Here is an 18,722-nt window from a genome sequence, read left to right as displayed (position 1 = left end):
TCCTTGTGCAATTTCCCCTACCTCGGGGTATTGCGAGAAAGAGGTCGTCTACGAGCGTAGGTAATCGCCGGTTCAGTTCGCGGGGCGCGAACGGGCTCCGTTGCGTAAGCTGCAAAGGTACGTTATAAGTATGCATTTAAGTGAATGAGGAAAACAACAACAAAGGACTGGGGTTTCGGCTTTTCTGCAAAACAAGGCAGGGATCAACGGTCCCTGCTGACTTGAAACAGAACGGGGTAGGGTCCAATGACCCATGTCGAAAAAGGAAACAAGGCTTCCCATACAAGGCCTCGTAAGGTGCCATCCCGATGCTAGCGTGATAACTGTTGTTGTACGCGAATTCTACCAGACTGGTATGAGAATCCCATTCTCCTTTCCAATCCAACATGCATGCACGTAACATGTCTTCCAAAGTCTGAATCATGCGTTCAGACTGCCCGTCGGTCTGAGGGTGGAAAGCGGTGCTAAACTTCAATTTTGTACCCAAGGCTGATTGCAATTGTCCCCAAAATCTTGAGGTCAACCTAGGGTCGCGATCGAAGATGATGGACACTGGAACACCGTGCAATCTTACAATCTCCCGAACATAGAGGTCCGCCAGACTGTCGAGTGACTGACTGAGGCGAATTGGAAGAAAATGTGCTGATTTGGTAAGTCGATCGACGATCATCCAAATCACATCATGTTTTCTCCGAGTCTTCGGCAAACCAACGATAAAGTCCATAGTGATGTCTTCCCATTTTCATTGTGGGATTTCAATCTGCTGCATTACTTCGCTAGGTCGTTGATGCTCGATCTTAATCTGTTGACAAGTCAAACACTTGGCGATATACTCGGCCACGTCTCGCTTCATTCCGCTCCACCAATAACCTCGCTGTAGGTCTTTGAACATTTTCATGCCTCCTGGGTGGATCGTGTATCTGGACTTGTGAGTTTCCGCGAGAACCTCGTCTCTCAAAACAGGATCATTTGGGACCCATAGGCGATTCTTACGCCATAAACTTCCTTCTTCCTTTAGACAAAAGGGGGTATCAGGCTGCTGTGCTTGAGCCTTCAGCTTTGCGTATTGTGCATCAATCCTTTGCGCAACAAAAATCTTTGCTAAAAGATCAGGTTGGGCCACTAGACTGGAAAGTCTGATAGAATGCTGCGTGACCGCAAATGGTTTCCAAGAAACCAGATCCTCAAAAAGCTTCCAATCAGCGTATAATAGATTGAAAGAAACACCGGAAGCCTTGCGGCTGAGAGCGTCAGCCACGACATTTGCCTTCCCTGGATGGTAGGAAAGGGTGAAATCGTAATCCTTTAAGAATTCTAACCAACGTCGTTGCCTCATGTTCAGCTCTTTCTGCGAGAATAAGTACTTAAGGCTCTTGTGATCCGTAAAAGCCTCAAACTGTTCCCCGTATAAATAGTGTCGCCATATCTTCAAAGCGAAGACCACGACTGCTAACTCCAAATCATGGGTCGGGTAATTCTTCTCATGGATTTTGAGTTGGCGCGAGGCGTAGGCGATTACTTTCCCATTTTGCATCAGGACACATCCCAAGCCTGTTCCTGAAGCGTCCGTATAGGTCACGAAGCCGCCTTGTCCTGAAGGCAAGGCCAAGATAGGAGCGGTAGTAAGTCGCTCCTTCAGCATCCGAAAACTGTTTTCGCACGTATCGTCCCACACGAATTTAGGCTCCTTCTTTAGCAGTTTTGTCATAGGTAGAGAGATTTTGGAAAAGTCTTGGATAAATCTTCGATTATATCCAGCTAATCCAAGGAAACTCCTGATGTCACGAACATTCCTCGGTTGTCGCTAATTTAGTACGGCCTCCACCTTGGTAGGATCTATGGATACTCCTTCCTCGGATATAACATGACCCAAAAACATAACTTCCTTGAGCCAAAACTTGCTTTTGGAGAACTTAGCGAACAAACACTCCTTCCGCAGGGTCTCCAAGATTATGATCAGGTGTTCACGATGTTGATCCCAGGTCTCCGAGTACACCAGGATGTCATCGATGAACACGATTACGAAGGTGTCTAAAAAGGGTTTGAACACACGGTTCATGAGGTCCATGAAGGCTGCAGGAGCGTTGGTGAGTCCGAAAGGCATGACAGTAAACTCGTAATGCCCATACCTGGTTCGAAAAACTGTTTTGGAGATATCATCTCCCTTAATTCTGAGTTGATGGTACCCAGATCTAAGGTCGATTTTAGAGAATACCCTAGCCTTCCTTAGTTGATCGAAAAGATCCTCGATGCGAGGCAACGAATACTTATTCTTTATTGTGGCCTGATTGAGCATTCGATAATCAATGCACAATCGCAAAGATCCATCCTTCTTTTTAACAAATAGGACAGGTGCTCCCCAGGGCGAGACACTGGGGCGAATGAAACCCAAATCCATCAACTCCTGCAATTGCTTCTTGAGTTCCTCGAGCTCAGCTGGGGCCATTCGGTATGGTGCTTTAGAAATCGGCGCGGTACCCGGTAGCAACTCGATGTTGAATTCCACTTCACGAGGCGGGGAAAATCCTGACAACTCCTCTGGGAAGACGTCTGGAAAATCACGAACAACCTCCAAATCTCTGACCGAAACTTGCGATGACTCAGACTGGACGACACTGACTAAAAAGGCAATGCATCCCTTTCTTAGGTAGTTTTGCGCTTTTAGCGAAGAAACTATCTTGCTAGCTCGAACCGGTCTCACGATCTTGAATTCCACCTTAGGCATCCCTGGTGGAGACAAGACAATTCTACTATGCTGACAAAAGATTTTGGCATGGTACTTGTGCAACCAATCCATGCATAGGATGACGTCGAATTCTGTCATCTCAAGCAGGATAGCACGAGCGGGCAAGTGCCGATCGGCTAAGACTACGTCCAAAGCTGGTACGTAGGTCGCACAAACTGTGTTCTTCCCAATTGGATTATACATGTTGAGAACATTGTTCAAAGGACTAACAGGTAAGTGCAAGTGTTCAACAAACTTTACGGAAATAAAGGAATACGTGGCTCCACAGTCAAAGAGTACGAAAGCTGCTTGGTTAGCGACCAGAATGGTACCTTGCACGAGCTCGCCCTTGGTCAACTGCTCGACCGTGGCGGTGTAGATGTGTCCTGGCGTCTTCTTTTTACCGCTGGATTGCGGCTGTTGTGGTTGTTGCGGTGGTCGAGAAAACAGAGGTGCTCTGTTGTTTCGCCTGAAATCATCGATCGCCTTCTTGCGGCATTCCCGGATGTAGTGGCCCATCTTGCCACAATATAAGTATCCACCGGTCTCACGAGGGCATGCCTGTCCAGGATGGGGTCGCGAGCACAGGGGGCAAGCATCACTAGCTTGCTGCCTAACTGGAGGGTTACCCTGAGGGCGCTGACGCTTGTGAGGAGGAGCCTGCCTCCTTCCTCCTTTCCTTTTTACAAAAAAGGGCGGCCGCTTGGCTTCGCCGCCGGGAGGGGTCTTCTTTTGCTCTCCACCTGCGACAGGTGACTTCTTGGCCTGGGTGCTCTTAGAGCGCTCCCAGTCTTCGCTCAGGAGGGTGGCAGCCGCAACTGCCGTGGAGAAGGTTGAGGGCATGCTGGTGAGGACCCTAGGTCGGAGTCCTTCCCTCAATCCTCGAACGAACTTGCCGGCCCGTTCGCATTCACCGTCGAACATGCCCGGGCAGTAACGTTTCAGCCTTTGAAAATTGGCGATATAGTCTGCCAATTTGGAGGTTCCCTGGCAGAGTTCCAAAAATTCGACCTTCTTCTTCTCTCGTGCATGAGAAGGAAATTTTTTTTTCAAAAACACCTTTTTGAAGGCTTCCCAAGGAATCACAGACGACTCTGGGAACAGAATATCTTGGGTCGTGTCCCACCAATTGCGGGCGTCATCCTTTAATCGGAAGGTTCCAAACAAAGTCTTCTTGTCGTCTGAGACATTCAGCACTCTGAAAACTCGGTCCACCTCTTTAATCCAGTTTTCTGCCAAGTCTGGATCAGTTTTGCCAACGAAAATGGGCGGATCAAGTTTCAGAATTTTCTCATATGAGACCGTCGTATGATGGCTCGGCTCGGAGGAGGGTGCAGGAGCGCGCATTTGGCCTCGAATTGCATCTGCCAAAGCGTTGAGAGAATCCATGACAAATCCTCGTTGATCTGACCAATCATCAGACGAACCTTCATTCGTACCTTGCACCATTCTTAATATAAAAAGACACGTAAGTTAGGATTCAAGGAAACATAGTGAAGAACCCAAAATATCGTAGTATTTCTAAGTGTCAAAGTTACAAAAACCCAGCAGTGCTGGTACAAAAAGACACTTTACAAAAAGCAACAGAGTACACAAACTCTGGTACAAAAAGTTACTTGTTAAACAAAAGGACAAGCCGATAATAAAACGAGTCCTATATCCTTTAGGGTCGACGAGAGTACTTCTTCAAGTACTCTCTTGCAATACCCGTATGCCTGATCCCTTGCGGAGGGGAAAAACGATGCAATTCTTCATTCGGGACTCCTTGACCGTAAGGAGGGGTCGTGGGGGTGTAATGCGGTGAAGCATTTGGCACATAAGGTGGCGAGGCCGGAGTGTATTTCAGAGAATCGGCTGAGTATTAAGATGAGTAGGAGGCAAGTGAGTATATTGGCGAGTTGGACGAGGGTCTATAAGCGGGCGAACGATTGCCCTGGGCACCCTGGATTGAGGAAGCTGTGTCTTCCAAATCTTGGGCTGCTGACACCCTCTTGTCGTATGCTTCTCTAAGTTGGCAATTAGTCATTGTGTGCCCGTCTTCGCCACAGAAAACACATTCCATCAGGGCCCGCCAGGAAGATTCCGCTTTTGATGATTCCAAAGTGGTATGATGGTTAAGCAAAACGTGTCTTGGTACGTGACCATTTAAGGGAACCCGCATTTCGAGAGGCACTGGCTCATCGGGATGGTTAGCATAAACGTGCCATGGGACGTGACCCCTATTTTGATAGTGCACTGATGCCCAAGTAGCGACAAGTGGTGCACGGTAAGCATTTGGTAGCGCAAAGCCCGAAGGATTCACAAAAGTAGGGGGGTTCGACCTTCTTGTCCAAAACTTAGCTCGGGACCCTTCACGGTCGTGACGAAAAGTCGTAGGGTTCCTTCCCCTTCTTGAACGGCAACGCATCCGTCGTGCGCCTCTGCCTGGTACGTACTCCGCACCGTCCGAAGGATTCATATTCTTTAAGAGATCCCAATTACCCATGTAAAGTATGCTAAAATTTAATAGTAAAAACATAAAAAGAGATTACTTACAGCGCGATGCGGATGCTAGATGTCCAAGAATCACTGTATAACCTTCGGCTCTGATACCAAAAGTTGTAACGCCCCAAAATTTCGAACTTGTATACCTTTTGAAAATGGTTTAAAAGGCCAGAAAATCCTTTTTATTTCAGAGTTTATTTATAAAATCAGCGGAAGCATTTCTTTAAAAGAAAAGAGGGCAAGTCGACAATCTTGGGCACGTTAGCTAAAAGAGCAAAAAGACAAAGGCATAACTTGCAAATATCTAGATGAAAACATTCGTATTATAAATAGTTTTTAAGTTGTACAAAATTTGGATTTCCTTAAGAAATCCGTAACAAAAACCCAAAACGATCAGGACAAGAGCTGCGAGTGGTAACAGTGGATCCTGAAGACATCTCGCAATCACGCTATCACCTGCTAAGCATCTAATCATCACCTGTACCCATAAAATGTGTTAGTTTCGTGAAAAACTAATAGGTGCACAAGTAGACAGAAAAGTCTGAAAGAAGCACAAATAATTAACTATGTGTGACGAGTAACTAACAGTTACTGAACTAACATGAGCTAACAAAACATTTAATAATGAATTGAAATCACTGAGCATAAAACACAATTCTATGATTCATCAAGTGAGTTTACAAGTTACTTTATGTTCCATGATTAACTGGACTGCGGGTACGCGCAGACGCGACTCGTAGAAACAACTGAGACTAGTTCGGACGTCTATTATTCTATGTATTTTGAATAACCTGAATAGCTAGTTGAGTCCGTTCCTAAGGGGACGACCGTTAGCCGAGAGAGGATTCCCCAAAGGCGTTCGTGGCTACGGATGCATCCTACTTCTGCAGAAGTCCAAAAGATCTACCACCTAGGATAATATCTGGTAGTCTCATCCCCTAACTCCGATGACTGGGGACACCGAGTCTTTTCTCGTAGAATGGTTGTTAACAACCTGTCCATCGAAGTGTGTGTACCAATCCATCCTCTCCCTTGACAGACAACAAGAAAATGAATGGGTGTGTCAGGGGTTACTTAACCAACGGCCCATTTTACATGCTCTGGTCTTTTGACCCAATCGAGCATCTTACCTGTGAAGGCGATAATCAATCAATCTGTAATGTGGTTTACCAATGTGCTCATAGCACTGGTCGAGGTCGAATGACCGTCTCAACATCCGTCGTATTACTCGCATGCCATGCATGTCTATGAGCACGTTACGAGGAAAGGTTCTAGGTCCTTAATAGGAGCCTCAACAACATAATTTGCAAGGATATAATGTCATCATTCTAAACTTCTTGAAATGACCAATATCATGTGCCAACTTATGGCATGTGATTTTCTCGATTCTGACACTGATAACGATAAACGGTAAATGCGAATTTCGCATGAGAAAATTACGCTCACAAGCTTGCTCGAGTCCCATATGTTGGGTAATCTCGAGCTATAACAGAAAAGCGAACTAGAGTAGAGGAAATACTCCTTCTGAATGCTTGATTTAGGATGACCTGCTGTGATGCTTCAAAACCAACATTGTTTGCAAAACCGTATGTTTGATATAAAATGACTCCTTTCATCCATCGAGGTGTAATGAAATGGTGGTCTTCAACAAATGCACGAATAACTCACAAACAAGTGTCTATTAGAGACACTACAAGCATGACCCTTGAAAGGGTATAAAAGGAAGAATACTTGAAAAATAAATAATACTTTATTCATAAACAAAATGCTTAAGAAGCATAGTAATTTACATTGAAGGGGTTCACCCCTATATATGCAAAAAAGTGGAAGAGAGAGGAGAGCTCATTTTGAGCTCTCCAAAAGAGACGTTGGACTGTAGTCCAACGTCTCTTATTATAGTTGTTGGACTACAGTCCAACAACATTTATTATAGCTGTTGGACTACAGTCCAACAGCTATTTGCACAGTCAAGTTCCAACAGGAACTTGACTGGATCAAATATCTAGTTTCTATTGAACTAGATGCTAAAAAAGAAAATAAAGAAAAATAGAAAAAGAAAATAATAAAAGAAAATATAATAATATTAAATAATATATATATATATATATATATATATATATATATATTACAATTTACATTTTAACACTCCCCCTCAAACTTACGGTACAATGAGCGAAAGTTTGTCTAAGAGGAAGTGAAATCTGGGAGCAGCGAGAGGCTTGGTGAAGAAGTTTGCTAATTGATATTCTAATGTAACATATGACAGATCAATGGTTCCATGTAAGTATTCCTCTCTGACATAGTGACAGTCCATCTCAATGTGTTTCGTGCGCTCATGGAATGTCCGGTTGCTTGCAATGTAGATCGCACTTTTGTTGTCACAGCACATCTTTGAACCTTGCGTTGCTTTAGCTCCCATATCCGCTAGCAATCGTCTGAGCCAAACAACCTCCATAGTGGTGGTTGCCATGACTCTGTATTCAGCTTCGGTGGAGGAAAGAGAGACTTTCTGCTGCTTCTTGCACCTCCACGAAATTAAGGCTTCACCTAGGAACACACAAAAACCAGTAGTTGAATGTCTATTATTGGGATCACCTCTCCAGTCAGCATCAGTATATGCAAATAAATTTAATGAAGATGAAGCAGACAAGAAGAGTTCTCGTGAAAGAGAGGATTTTAAGTATCTAATAATACGCAAAATTGCTCCCATATGCACAGAAGTGGGAGCATGCTGAAACTGACTGGCTGTATGAACCGCATGAGTTATATCTGGCCTAGTAATGGAAAGATAAGAAAGAGCTCCAACAAGCTGTCTATGAGAAGTAGGATCATCAAGAAGTTCTCCATCATCAATTTTCATTTTAACATTGACAACTTTTGGAGTGTCTACTTTCTTATCATTTGTAATTCCAGACCTGGAAACGATATCAAGAGCAAATTTAGATTGAGATATCAAATACCCCCGAGGGGAATAAGCAACTTCAATGCCTAAAAAATATCTTAATAAACCTAAGTCAGTCATTTCAAAGTGAGTTTTAAGAAGAGATTTGATATTTGCAACTCCCTGTTTGTCGCCTCCGGTGATGATCATATCGTCCACATAGAGAAGAATAATAATGATGCATGCATCAGATTTCTTAACAAACAAAGCAGTGTCAGTTAAACAAGGTTGAAAACCAATATCAAGCATAACATGACTAAATCGGTCATAACAGGCTTTTGGAGCCTGTTTAAGACCATAAAGAGCTTTTTCTAGACAAAGAGCTTTACCCTTAGGGATACTAATACCAGGTGGGGCTTCCATGTATACTTTTTCAACGAGATTCTCATTCAGGAAAACATTTTTGACATCTAATTGAAAGATAGGCCATGTTCTAATGGAGGCCAAGGCTATTAAAGTTCTAACAGTGGTCATACGTGCCACAGGAGTAAATGTTTCTTCATAATCGATGCCATTCTCTTGGGCATATCCTTTTGCTACTAAACGGGCCTTATATCTTTCCAGGGTCCCATCACTTTTGGTTTTGACTTTGTATACCCACCTACAACCTATAGGTTTCTTACCTGGAGGGATATCTTGGATCGTCCAAGTATTGGCCTTTTCTAGTGCATCGAATTCTATTTTCATGGCTTCTATCCATTCTATATGATTTTTGGCTTGAGAATAGGATGATGGTTCAACATATGATTATATTAATGTAATGGCGGCCCTATACGTGGGTGAAAAAGATTCATAAGACACAAATTTTTCTGGAGGTTTAGAGATTCTAGACGTTCTTCTAGGTGAGACTTCAGAGTATTTTTGTAATGCACATGGAAGATTTTGCTCTCTACGTCTTGAATATTGTAGACTAACATATGGATTTGCTCTTCATTATCATTATTTTCAACAACAATAGGACTTTGATCATTGTCAAGGTCACATCCAACATCACATTCATTGGATTTTAAAGTTGGATCAATTAAAAACGAGTATTCAGTGACATCCTTGGATTTTTCAAATTCAAAGAAGCTTTCTTTTTCCAAAAAAGATACATTTCTTGACACATAATTTGTCATTTTGAAAATCGAAACACCTGTAGCCTTTTTGATTATCAGCATATCCTAAAAAGGCACATGGGATTTTGCACGAGTAGAGAGTTTGTCATTTCTGTTGGTGAAAACAAAACATTTGCATCCAAAGACTCTTAATCTAGAATAATCTGGAGTTAAATTAACAAGCTTTTTTATTGGAGTTGTATTCTTTAATGAGGAAGATGGCATCCTATTAATGAGGTATGTGGCAGTTAGGACCGCTTCAGCCCAAAAACTTTTTGGAACTTGATTTGCAATTAGCAATGTCCTAGTAGTTTCCAAAATGTGTCGATGTTTGCGTTCGGCTAGGCCATTCTGTTGTGGAGTGTGTGGACATGATCTTTGATGTGTAATACCATGTAAATTGAGATAGTCTTTGAATTCGTTGGACATAAATTCTCTCCCTTAATCAGTGCGAAAAACAAAAATTTTATTTTGAAACTTATTTTTAACCATTTTATGAAATATTTGGAAGTTAGCAAAGACATCAGATTTATGTTTAAGAAAATAAATCCAAGTATGTCTAGAAAAGTCATCAACAAAAATGACATAATATGTATAACCACCTTTGGAAATAACTGGTGCGGGGCCCCAAACATCCGAATGTATTAACTCAAGTGGTCGTGTAAGAAATGGTAACCTTTTCATTTTGACAAGAATGCAGTCTTTACAAGAAAAAATTTCAGAATTACAAAATTTTTCCAAACTTGGAAAATATTGAATTTTAGACATATGAGGATGGCCAAGCCTTTTGTGCCATAAATCCAATTCTAATTTCTGAATATTATAACAAAATGCATTCTTGGTCCAAAAAGTCCATGTAATAGAGTCCTTTTTTATGGCCTTCCCCAATCAGCTTCCCTGACTGGCGATCCTGTACCCAACAAGCATGAGAAGAGAATGATATATTACATCCATAATCAGATATTTGCGAGACAGATAAGAGATTCAAATTAAGTTTAGGGATATATCTAACTTCTGGGATAATTTTTTTTTTTTGATTTTTGAAGATTTTCAAAACATCCTATTCCTTTTACTTCAAGAGATGTGCCATCGGGTGTAAAAATCTTTGACACACTTGAGTTATTTTTAAGACATTCGGATAGACTATTAACATTTGGGGTCATGTGAAAAGAAGCACTAGAATCTAAAAGCCAAGGAAAGTTACCTGGACCGGAGAAAGATGCAACTCCCGCTCCAGTTGAAGCTTCGGTTGAGGAGGATACCCCTTTGAGAAGAGGTTGAAGGATTTCCATCAGTTGAGCCATAGACACAGGTGCATCTTGATCTTTTGACTCGGATTCAACAAATGCAACTCTTTTTTCTTCTCTTCTTTTTAACTTTGGACATTGAGGCCTATAGTGCCCCGGTTCATGACAATGATGACAAATAACTTTTCTTTTATCAAAGTCGCCGTTTTGCCTTCCAAAATGTGGCGGCTTGTAAGTACGAGTATGATTCCGTGGTCTGGATACAGCTAAAACTGAGTCATCATCAACTTTTGGAGTACTTTTTCTAAGTCTATTTTCTTCCATAGTGAGCGCTTCTATAGTATCAACAATAGAAGGAATTTTCCATGATGTAATAGGGCTGATTTGGTGGATTCAAACTCCGGCCTTAGACCATTCACAAATTGATAGAAATGTTCCATATCGAGTTGCTTTTGGCGAAGCTCGATATCTTCGGCACAATGCCATTTGGGCTCAAGAAGAGCCAACTCTTCCCAAAGTTCGAACAACTCATTATAATATTCTCGAATAGTTTTATCTTTTTGAGTCATTGTCCGAACTTTGTCTTGTAAATTGCATACATGTGCAATATCTTTAAGGGAATACATGTTTTTGAGGTATTCCCAAGCCTTATCGGCATGCTCAAACTTAGCTAGACTAGAGCATTTTTTAATGTCTATGCTATTGATCAGCCATGACATAATTTTTGCATGCCCTATCCTCCACTCTTTCCATTTCTTTTCATAAGTGGCTAACGCCTTACTCTTCTCTTCTTCCGTTAGAGGAACCTCTTTATCACCCTCTTTCTTGGTAAGAGATAGTTTAGGTTCCAAATCGGAACCATCCACTATACCCCATAAACCTTTTCCCTAAATGTGGTGCTTCATAATCGATGCCCACATTACATAGTTAGTATCATTTAGCTTCATAGGAATGATGGTGATCTTATTATTGTCATCCATCTTTTACAAGTGTAAGAGAGGAATAAATAGGAGGAGAGAGAGAGAAAAAAAAAGAGTAGACAAGGGAATAAGAGAGGATAAAAAACCAAATTTTTTTGTAGCACAAGTTCGTCTTTCTTTAAACAAATCTTCTTGAGCCAAGAACAAGGTGATGAAACACCTTTTGTAAATGTGGCACGGAAATCGAGGCAGAAACACTTCAAGATCTAAGGATTTCGTAGCTTGGTACCATGTAATGAAATGGTGGTCTTCAACAAATGCATGAATAACTCACAAACAAGTGTCTATTGGAGACACTACAAGCATGACCCTTGAAAGGGTATAAAAGGAAGATCACTTGAAAAATAAATAATATTTTATTCATGAACAAAATGCTTAAGAAGCATAGTAATTTACATTGAAGGGGTTCACCCCTATATATACAAAAAAGTGGAAGAGAGAGGAGAGCTCATTTTGAGCTCTCCAAAAGAGACGTTGGACTGTAGTCCAACGTCTCTTATTATAACTGTTGGACTACAGTCCAACAACATTTATTATAGCTGTTGGACTACAATCCAACAACTATTTGCACATTCAAGTTCCAACAGGCACTTGACTGGATCAAATATCTAGTTTCTATTGAACTAGATGCTAAAAAAGAAAATAAAGAAAAATAGAAAAAGAAAATAATAAAAGAAAATATAATAATATTAAATAATATATATATATATATATATATATATATATATATATATTACAGTTTACATTTTAACACGAGGTTGTAAATTTTAAAGACAGAAAGCAGCAAATGCGAAAGCAAAAGCCTGGGCGCAAAGCGCAATGACAAACATAGAACAAGTAATGCGAAAGCAAAGGACAAGGATCGCGAAACCGCGTCCATGAGCTAAAGACAAAAAGCAGGAAATACGAAAGTAATAGCCTGGGCGCAAAGCGTGGCGGCAAATTAAAGACAGAAGCGGCCCCTGCCGGGTTTATAAAAAGAGGGGCAGGGGCCTTCGGCCCCTGCCAGGCAAATAAGAGAGGGGGCAGGGTCAGGGGCCATTTGCCCCTGCTGGGTTTTCGAAAAGGGAGGCAGGAGCCGAAGGCTCCTGCTTAGTTTTTAAGGGCAGGGGCCATCGACCCCTACCAGAAAGAGAAAGGGCAGGGGCCATCGGCCCCTGCCGGAAAAATGAGCAGAGAGAGGGAGCGCAGGGGCCAAAGGCCCCCTGCGGCTTTCCAAAAGAGGAGGCAGGGGCCAAATGTCCCCTGCCGAGCTTTGCTCGACAAAACACGGGACAGGGGCCAGAGGCCCCTGTCGGTCTAGAGAGGGGCAGGGGCCATCGGCCCCTGCTGTGTTTCCAAGAAACGAGGCAGGAGCCGAAGGCTCTTGCTTCCTTTCTTAAGGGAAGGGCAGGATCCATCGGCCCCTACTCGAAAGAGAAGGGCAGGGGCCATGGCCCCTATCGGAACAGTAAAAAGGACAGGGGGCGGAGCCCCCTGCCTGCTAAAGGAGATGAAGGCAAGGGGGGCGGAGCCCCCTTGCTTGTTGGAAAAGCGAAGAGGAAGGCACGACAGGGTGCCGGCCTTCCGGCGAACCCAGAGGAAGAAAGGGTGGAAAAAGAGAGGAGAAGGGGGGGGGGGGGGGGTTACCTGGGCTGCCGGAGGGAGAGAGGTCGCCTGGGGAGGTGGGAGGTCGCCGGGCTGCCTCGACGGAGAGTGCTTGCCGACGTCGGTTCAGCAACGATAGAGAGAGAGAGAGAGATGGAGTCGGGGAGGGAGAGCAGAGACAGAGGGGAGAGAGATGAGAGACGAGAGAGAGAGAGTTGGGGGAGAGGCTCGAACGCCTCTCCTCCCCCTCTCTCGCTCCTTTTGTTGAGGGCGCAGGGGGTGGGCGGCTCCCTGTATGCCGCTCCTTGCCAGCCCCTGAAAGCCCGTTCGACGGGCTGGGGCTGGCTCGGGTATGGATCCGGATCGGGTCCAGAGCCGACCCGGGTCAGATTTTTTTTTTAACACTGGGTTTTACAATAAATTTTGGAGCCGTCATGTCAACTTTATCTTCTCTCGATAAGACTTCTGGTGCCTCCTTTCATGTCTCCAAGTATTTGTTCGTTTTCGAATATTCAAAAAAATTTTCTCCATCCTTTGTTTCAACCGTAGATGGAACTTCTTTTGAAATAAAAGGAATTGAGAATTTTGAAAAACAAGGTTTTTTTATCCTAAAAATTAGATTTATACCAAAATTAAACTTAAATTTGCTTTCGGTCTCTTAACTCTCGGACCATGAATGTGATATAAAATTCTCTTCTGATAAATGTTGGATACAGAATCGCCAGTCCAGGAGGTTGATTGGGGAATGCTCTAGGAAGGGAGATCTATACTATGTCGACTTCCTTCGATTTTCCAAAACCTTTTTTATAATGTTGTCTAACATAAAGATATTAATGTATGGCTTAAAAGGCTTGGACATCCCAATATTATTAAAATTTCTTATTTACCTTTTGTTAAACATCTTTGTAAAAGTGATTTCACTTGTAATGATTGTACTCTTGAAAAGATGAGAAGTTTATCTTTTAATCAAAGATCTATGTTTACAACAAGACCATTTGAAATTGTCCATTCAGACATATAGGGACTGACACCTGTTTTATCAAAATGGGGGTTTTCGTATTATGTGATTTTTGTTGACGATTACACTAGATATTGTTGGATATGTTTTCTTAAGCACAAACAAGAGGTATTTACGGCATTCAAAACATATCATATGATTAAAAACCAATTTAATGGTGACTTGAAAATTCTTAGAACTGACTCCGGAGGAGAATACCTATCAAATGAATTCAAAAGATATCTTGAGAGTTATGGTATTCTCCATAAAAAATCTTGTCCGAAAACACCTCAACAAAATGGATTAGTCGAAAGAAAACATAGTTGAAACTACTCGAACCCTTCTCATTTTACAAAACATACCAATTTTTTTTGGACCGAGGCAACTCTCACATCTGTCTATCTTATAAATCGGCTTCCATCTAAAAACTTAAATAAAATTTTGCCCTTTGAAATGTTGTACACAAAAGAACCTGATTATAATAGGTTAAGAATTTTTGGATGCAAACGTTTTGTTCTAACGGACAAGAATGACAAGCTTTCACCAAAAGCTATCACATGTGCTTTTCTTGGTTACTCAGAAACTCAAAAGGGGTTTCGATGTTACGATATTAAAAACGACAAATTATATATGTCCATAAATGTAAGTTTTCTGGAAAATGTTAGTGGTTTTGAAAGATGTGAGCTTCATGAAGAAAATATGGATTATTCCTTTTTATTTTAGTTATTATGTAGAAATGATGATGCTAGTGATGATGTGTTCCCACATAATGACTCTAGTGATAATGAAGTTGAGGAAATAACTCTTTATTATACTCACCTACCTATCAACATATTGATGAACATCTAGAGATCCTATCACATATTCTCATAGAGATAAAAATAGTTTTAGAAGTGCAATAGAAAAATATAACGAATCTAGTGGAACTACCTCTTCAAATGAGGAAAATCCACGAAGAACTGAGAGAAATGGAAAAGTCCCTTTTAGGTTCATTTCTTATGATTCATTCACACCTAAACATAGAGTTTGCCTTAGTGCCATTCACTCATATGTGGAACCCAAAAACTTTGAAGAAACCAAAAAAATATTGAATGAATAGAAACTATGGATAATGAACTTAGAACTCTCAGAAAAGCGAAGATCTGAGAATTTGAAGATCTTCTTAAGGGTAAGAAAACCATAGGGTGTAGATGGGTGTTTAAGGTCAAAACCAAGACTGATTGATCGCTTGAAAGATATAAAGCTCATCTAGTAGCCAAATGATATAGTCAAGAATACATGATTGACTATGAAGAAACATTTGCCCCTGTTGCACGATTGGTTACTGTCTTAGCCAACAATATGCTATTGATAATTTGCTTAGACTAATTTAAGGGAAAATGTTATAAAAAAATGTTATTACAAAAGGTAACATTTTGGAATTCAAATTTATTTGAACTAATGTGTTGTTTGATGTTCAATAACATATATTGCACATACAAATATTTAAATTTAAATATATTTTCTTGCATATTTTTGATCCTAGTTTGTTCTTTGTTAATTATGGCCTTTTTCCTCTTCTACGATGCAAGAAACAATATTTCTAAAAATGAATCTGTTAGTATATGGATAACATTAATGAAATGATAAAAAAAGCACTTTACTTTTTTAATCTTTTATAATCAGCTTAAAATTTCTTGTTTTTTTCTTTCTGCCTTGCCATTTAAGATATTTAGTTCCAAAGTAAATTATCTTCTATTGATGGAAAGTTCTTGAATATCCAATTACAAACAGAAGCACATTTTATAAAAGAAAAATGCAGTTATATTCAATTTTTTTCTTGTATGAATGCACTCCACTTAGATTCTATTGAAGTTGAGAGAGAGAGAGAGAGAGGTAAAAGTGGGGCAGATAAGACAAGAAGGGTATGCGTTCTATAACTAATTTATTAGAATGGGAGAAGAAAGGCAATAAGTAATGCGGAAAAGATGTGGAGAGAAAATAGGGAGTCCAATTTTTGTAAGAGTACCAAAGAGGGTGCAGGTATTTACCATGGGGAAAGCGGGGTTTTACTTGTTAACGAAAAAAGGGCTGGCAAAGTTTCAGTTCCCCTGTACCATTAGGCTTGAATGTTGATTGGTTTATTCATTGCTATTTTGCACAGATTTAGATTATTTTCGGTTCATTGATTGTGTGAAATTCTATAAGGTATTTGAGAATCAAAAGGAGATCCTCCATTTTCTTGCAAGTTTTTATTTTCCTTGTTTATACCTCTGCTTCTCTATCAAAGTCGTAAGATCGTATAAATGGCTTGTCCATACTCTGCATCAATATTCCTGCCATTCATTGTTTTCCATGGTTTCCTCCTCCATGAAAAAGAAAAGAAACGGATTAATCATATATAATGTAAAGGAACTTGAAGGGCCTGTTATTGTATCTTCATTTCTATCTTACCATATATGTCTTGTTGTGCGTGGTACTAAGGGTGTATTTTCCATGCTCTATAGTACATTAGGATGGCAGCATGATATTTTAGACTATCAAATGTTTAAGTTAATACCAACTGAAAACATTCTTTCAGGGCAACAAGTAAGGGCTTATGTTGAAGCAGTGGAGTGTTATGCACAATTAGGGTTGCGAACACTCTGCTTGGCATGGCGAGAATTGTCAGAAGATGAATATAGAGAATGGTCCTTGATGTTTAACGAGGCTAACACTGCCCTAGTTGATAGGGAGGTAAGATTCTCAGCTTTCCTTTTCTCATTTTCTTTCTTCTTTGCCTTTTGGTTTTAGGACAAGTGACTTATTGTTCATCAAATTTTGGCTTCTGTGAAGTGTTTTGAGCTGTATGATGTTATTATATATTTTGTCAATGAATCTAAAATAATTGCTTTCAGTGGCGACTTGCTGAAGTTTGCCAACGTTTGGAGCACAGTCTGGAGGTTCTTGGTGTTGCTGCAATAGAAGATCATTTACAGGTGATTTCATTTTCCTTCACTGTTTCATTACTACTGAAATCCACTGTCTTGCATGTTCATGCAAGAGCTTGGTTTGCAGCTCCATTTAAGTAGCTCACCTTTCTTTTCTTTTGGGTTTCATCGCAGGAAGGGGTTCCGGAAACAATCAATTTACTTCGGAAGGCTGGAATCAACTTTTGGATGCTGACTGGTGATAAACAAAATACTGCCATTCAGATTGCACTCTCGTGCAACTTAATTTCTCCTGGTTAGACATATTTCTTTAATTTTTTCATGAGCTCTGTTAAATAATTTTGGACCTAATGAGGGGCAGATGGTGCCCACAAAGGCCTTGAACATCTGGGTAGGTTGGTTGGCTTAAGGCGTTCAAATTGGACATTGCTAGTTTCATACCCAGGGTGTGTGCCCCTTACCACAAGCACAAAGTTAACAGGAAACTATTCCCAGTGGGGCTGGGGGGAGTACTCATGGAGTTTTACACCAAACGCTGAAACAGTAGATGTGTCCTTGATCTTTGTTGCCTGTGATTGCATTCTGTTTTGGTGCATTCTTGGCTCTTGTTTATTGCAATTATTGTTTTGTGCAGGTTTGTGAGTGTAATTTGGGGGTTGTTGCATACTTGGGAGGAGGAATTTGAAGGTGTTGTGTGCAGAATACTCGATACAGTTCAGAGTTTGTGAGTTGTGGAGAAAAAAGTTAATGTTCAAATTATTCCCATTAAGTTGGATGCGGACAATTATTCATATTGGGCCAAGTATGCGAGGACTGTTGTCAAGGGTTTTGGATATGGTGGATACCTAGATGGTTCTAAATAGAAGCTAAAAAGTTATGATGAAATCATGATGCGACTTTTGAAGAGTGGAATGAAAGATAGTGCAAAGGTCTAGTCATGGCTACTGGATTCAGTTTTGGAGATGGTTTGGTGTATGAGAAAAGAAGACAAAACCAAGATATGCTAATGTTGATGGTGTATGCAGATGCAGATTGGGCTGGAGATCCCAATGAAAGAAGATCAGTGACTGGTTATTTTGTGTTTCTTGGGAGAAACTTAGTCTTGTGTAGTAGTAAAAAGCAAAGGGCTGTTGTGAGGTCAAGCACAAAAGCTAAATATCATGCGATGACTTCCGTCACTTCAAAGTTGACGTGGATTAGGCATCTTTTGATTGAGCTAGGAGAAATTTTACCAAAATCAATTTTGTTATGTGACAATCAAAGTGCGATAAAGATCTCAGTGAATCCTATACATCATGGAAGAACAAAACATATTGAGATAGATCAACATTTTATTAGGGAAAAGATTGAAGATCAAGAACTAGAAGCGAGGTATATTGGAACAAAAAATCAAATTGGAGATTTGTTCACCAAAGGGCTGACAATAAGGAGATTTTGGCTCCTTAAAGGCAAGATGAACATGATTCAAATACATGCTCATCTTGAGGGAGGTTGTTAAGACGTAGTCTTTTACTTTATGTTTCGGGTTTGGATCGGATTTGGATCCAATATCCAAACACGATGTGTAATTAAGTTGTATTATTGAAGATGTTTAGTCCTTTGTATTACAACCCTAATCAGACTAGAACATAAAAAGGAGTAATACATGTAAGGGAAAGAGAGGCAATGATAGCCTCTAGTCGATTTCTCTTTGGGCTCTGCGTCTCGGGTTCTCTCACAATAACGTGCTACTGCATATCAACGTTTTAGCGACAA

General features: G+C 40.8%; 1 protein-coding gene across 3 annotated transcripts in view; it reads left to right on the top strand.

The window, feature by feature from the left end:
• LOC149831012 (phospholipid-transporting ATPase 2-like) overlaps window positions 1-18,722 on the top strand; it is a 160,628-nt gene that overhangs the window by 81,983 nt on the left and 59,923 nt on the right. For all 3 annotated transcript variants that reach the window (XM_090013608.1, XM_090013607.1, XM_090013606.1), the window contains exons 14-16: window positions 16,619-16,773; window positions 16,935-17,015; window positions 17,142-17,262. In XM_090013608.1, the coding sequence (XP_089869734.1) occupies window positions 16,619-16,773; window positions 16,935-17,015; window positions 17,142-17,262 (357 nt within the window). The remainder of the gene's footprint in view (window positions 1-16,618; window positions 16,774-16,934; window positions 17,016-17,141; window positions 17,263-18,722) is intronic.

Source organism: Nuphar pumila, chromosome 7 (assembly GCF_984573655.1).
Source record: "Nuphar pumila chromosome 7, dmNupPumi1.hap1.1, whole genome shotgun sequence".
Classification (NCBI taxonomy): domain Eukaryota; kingdom Viridiplantae; phylum Streptophyta; class Magnoliopsida; order Nymphaeales; family Nymphaeaceae; genus Nuphar; species Nuphar pumila.
This window is presented reverse-complemented; position numbering and strand designations above follow the sequence as displayed.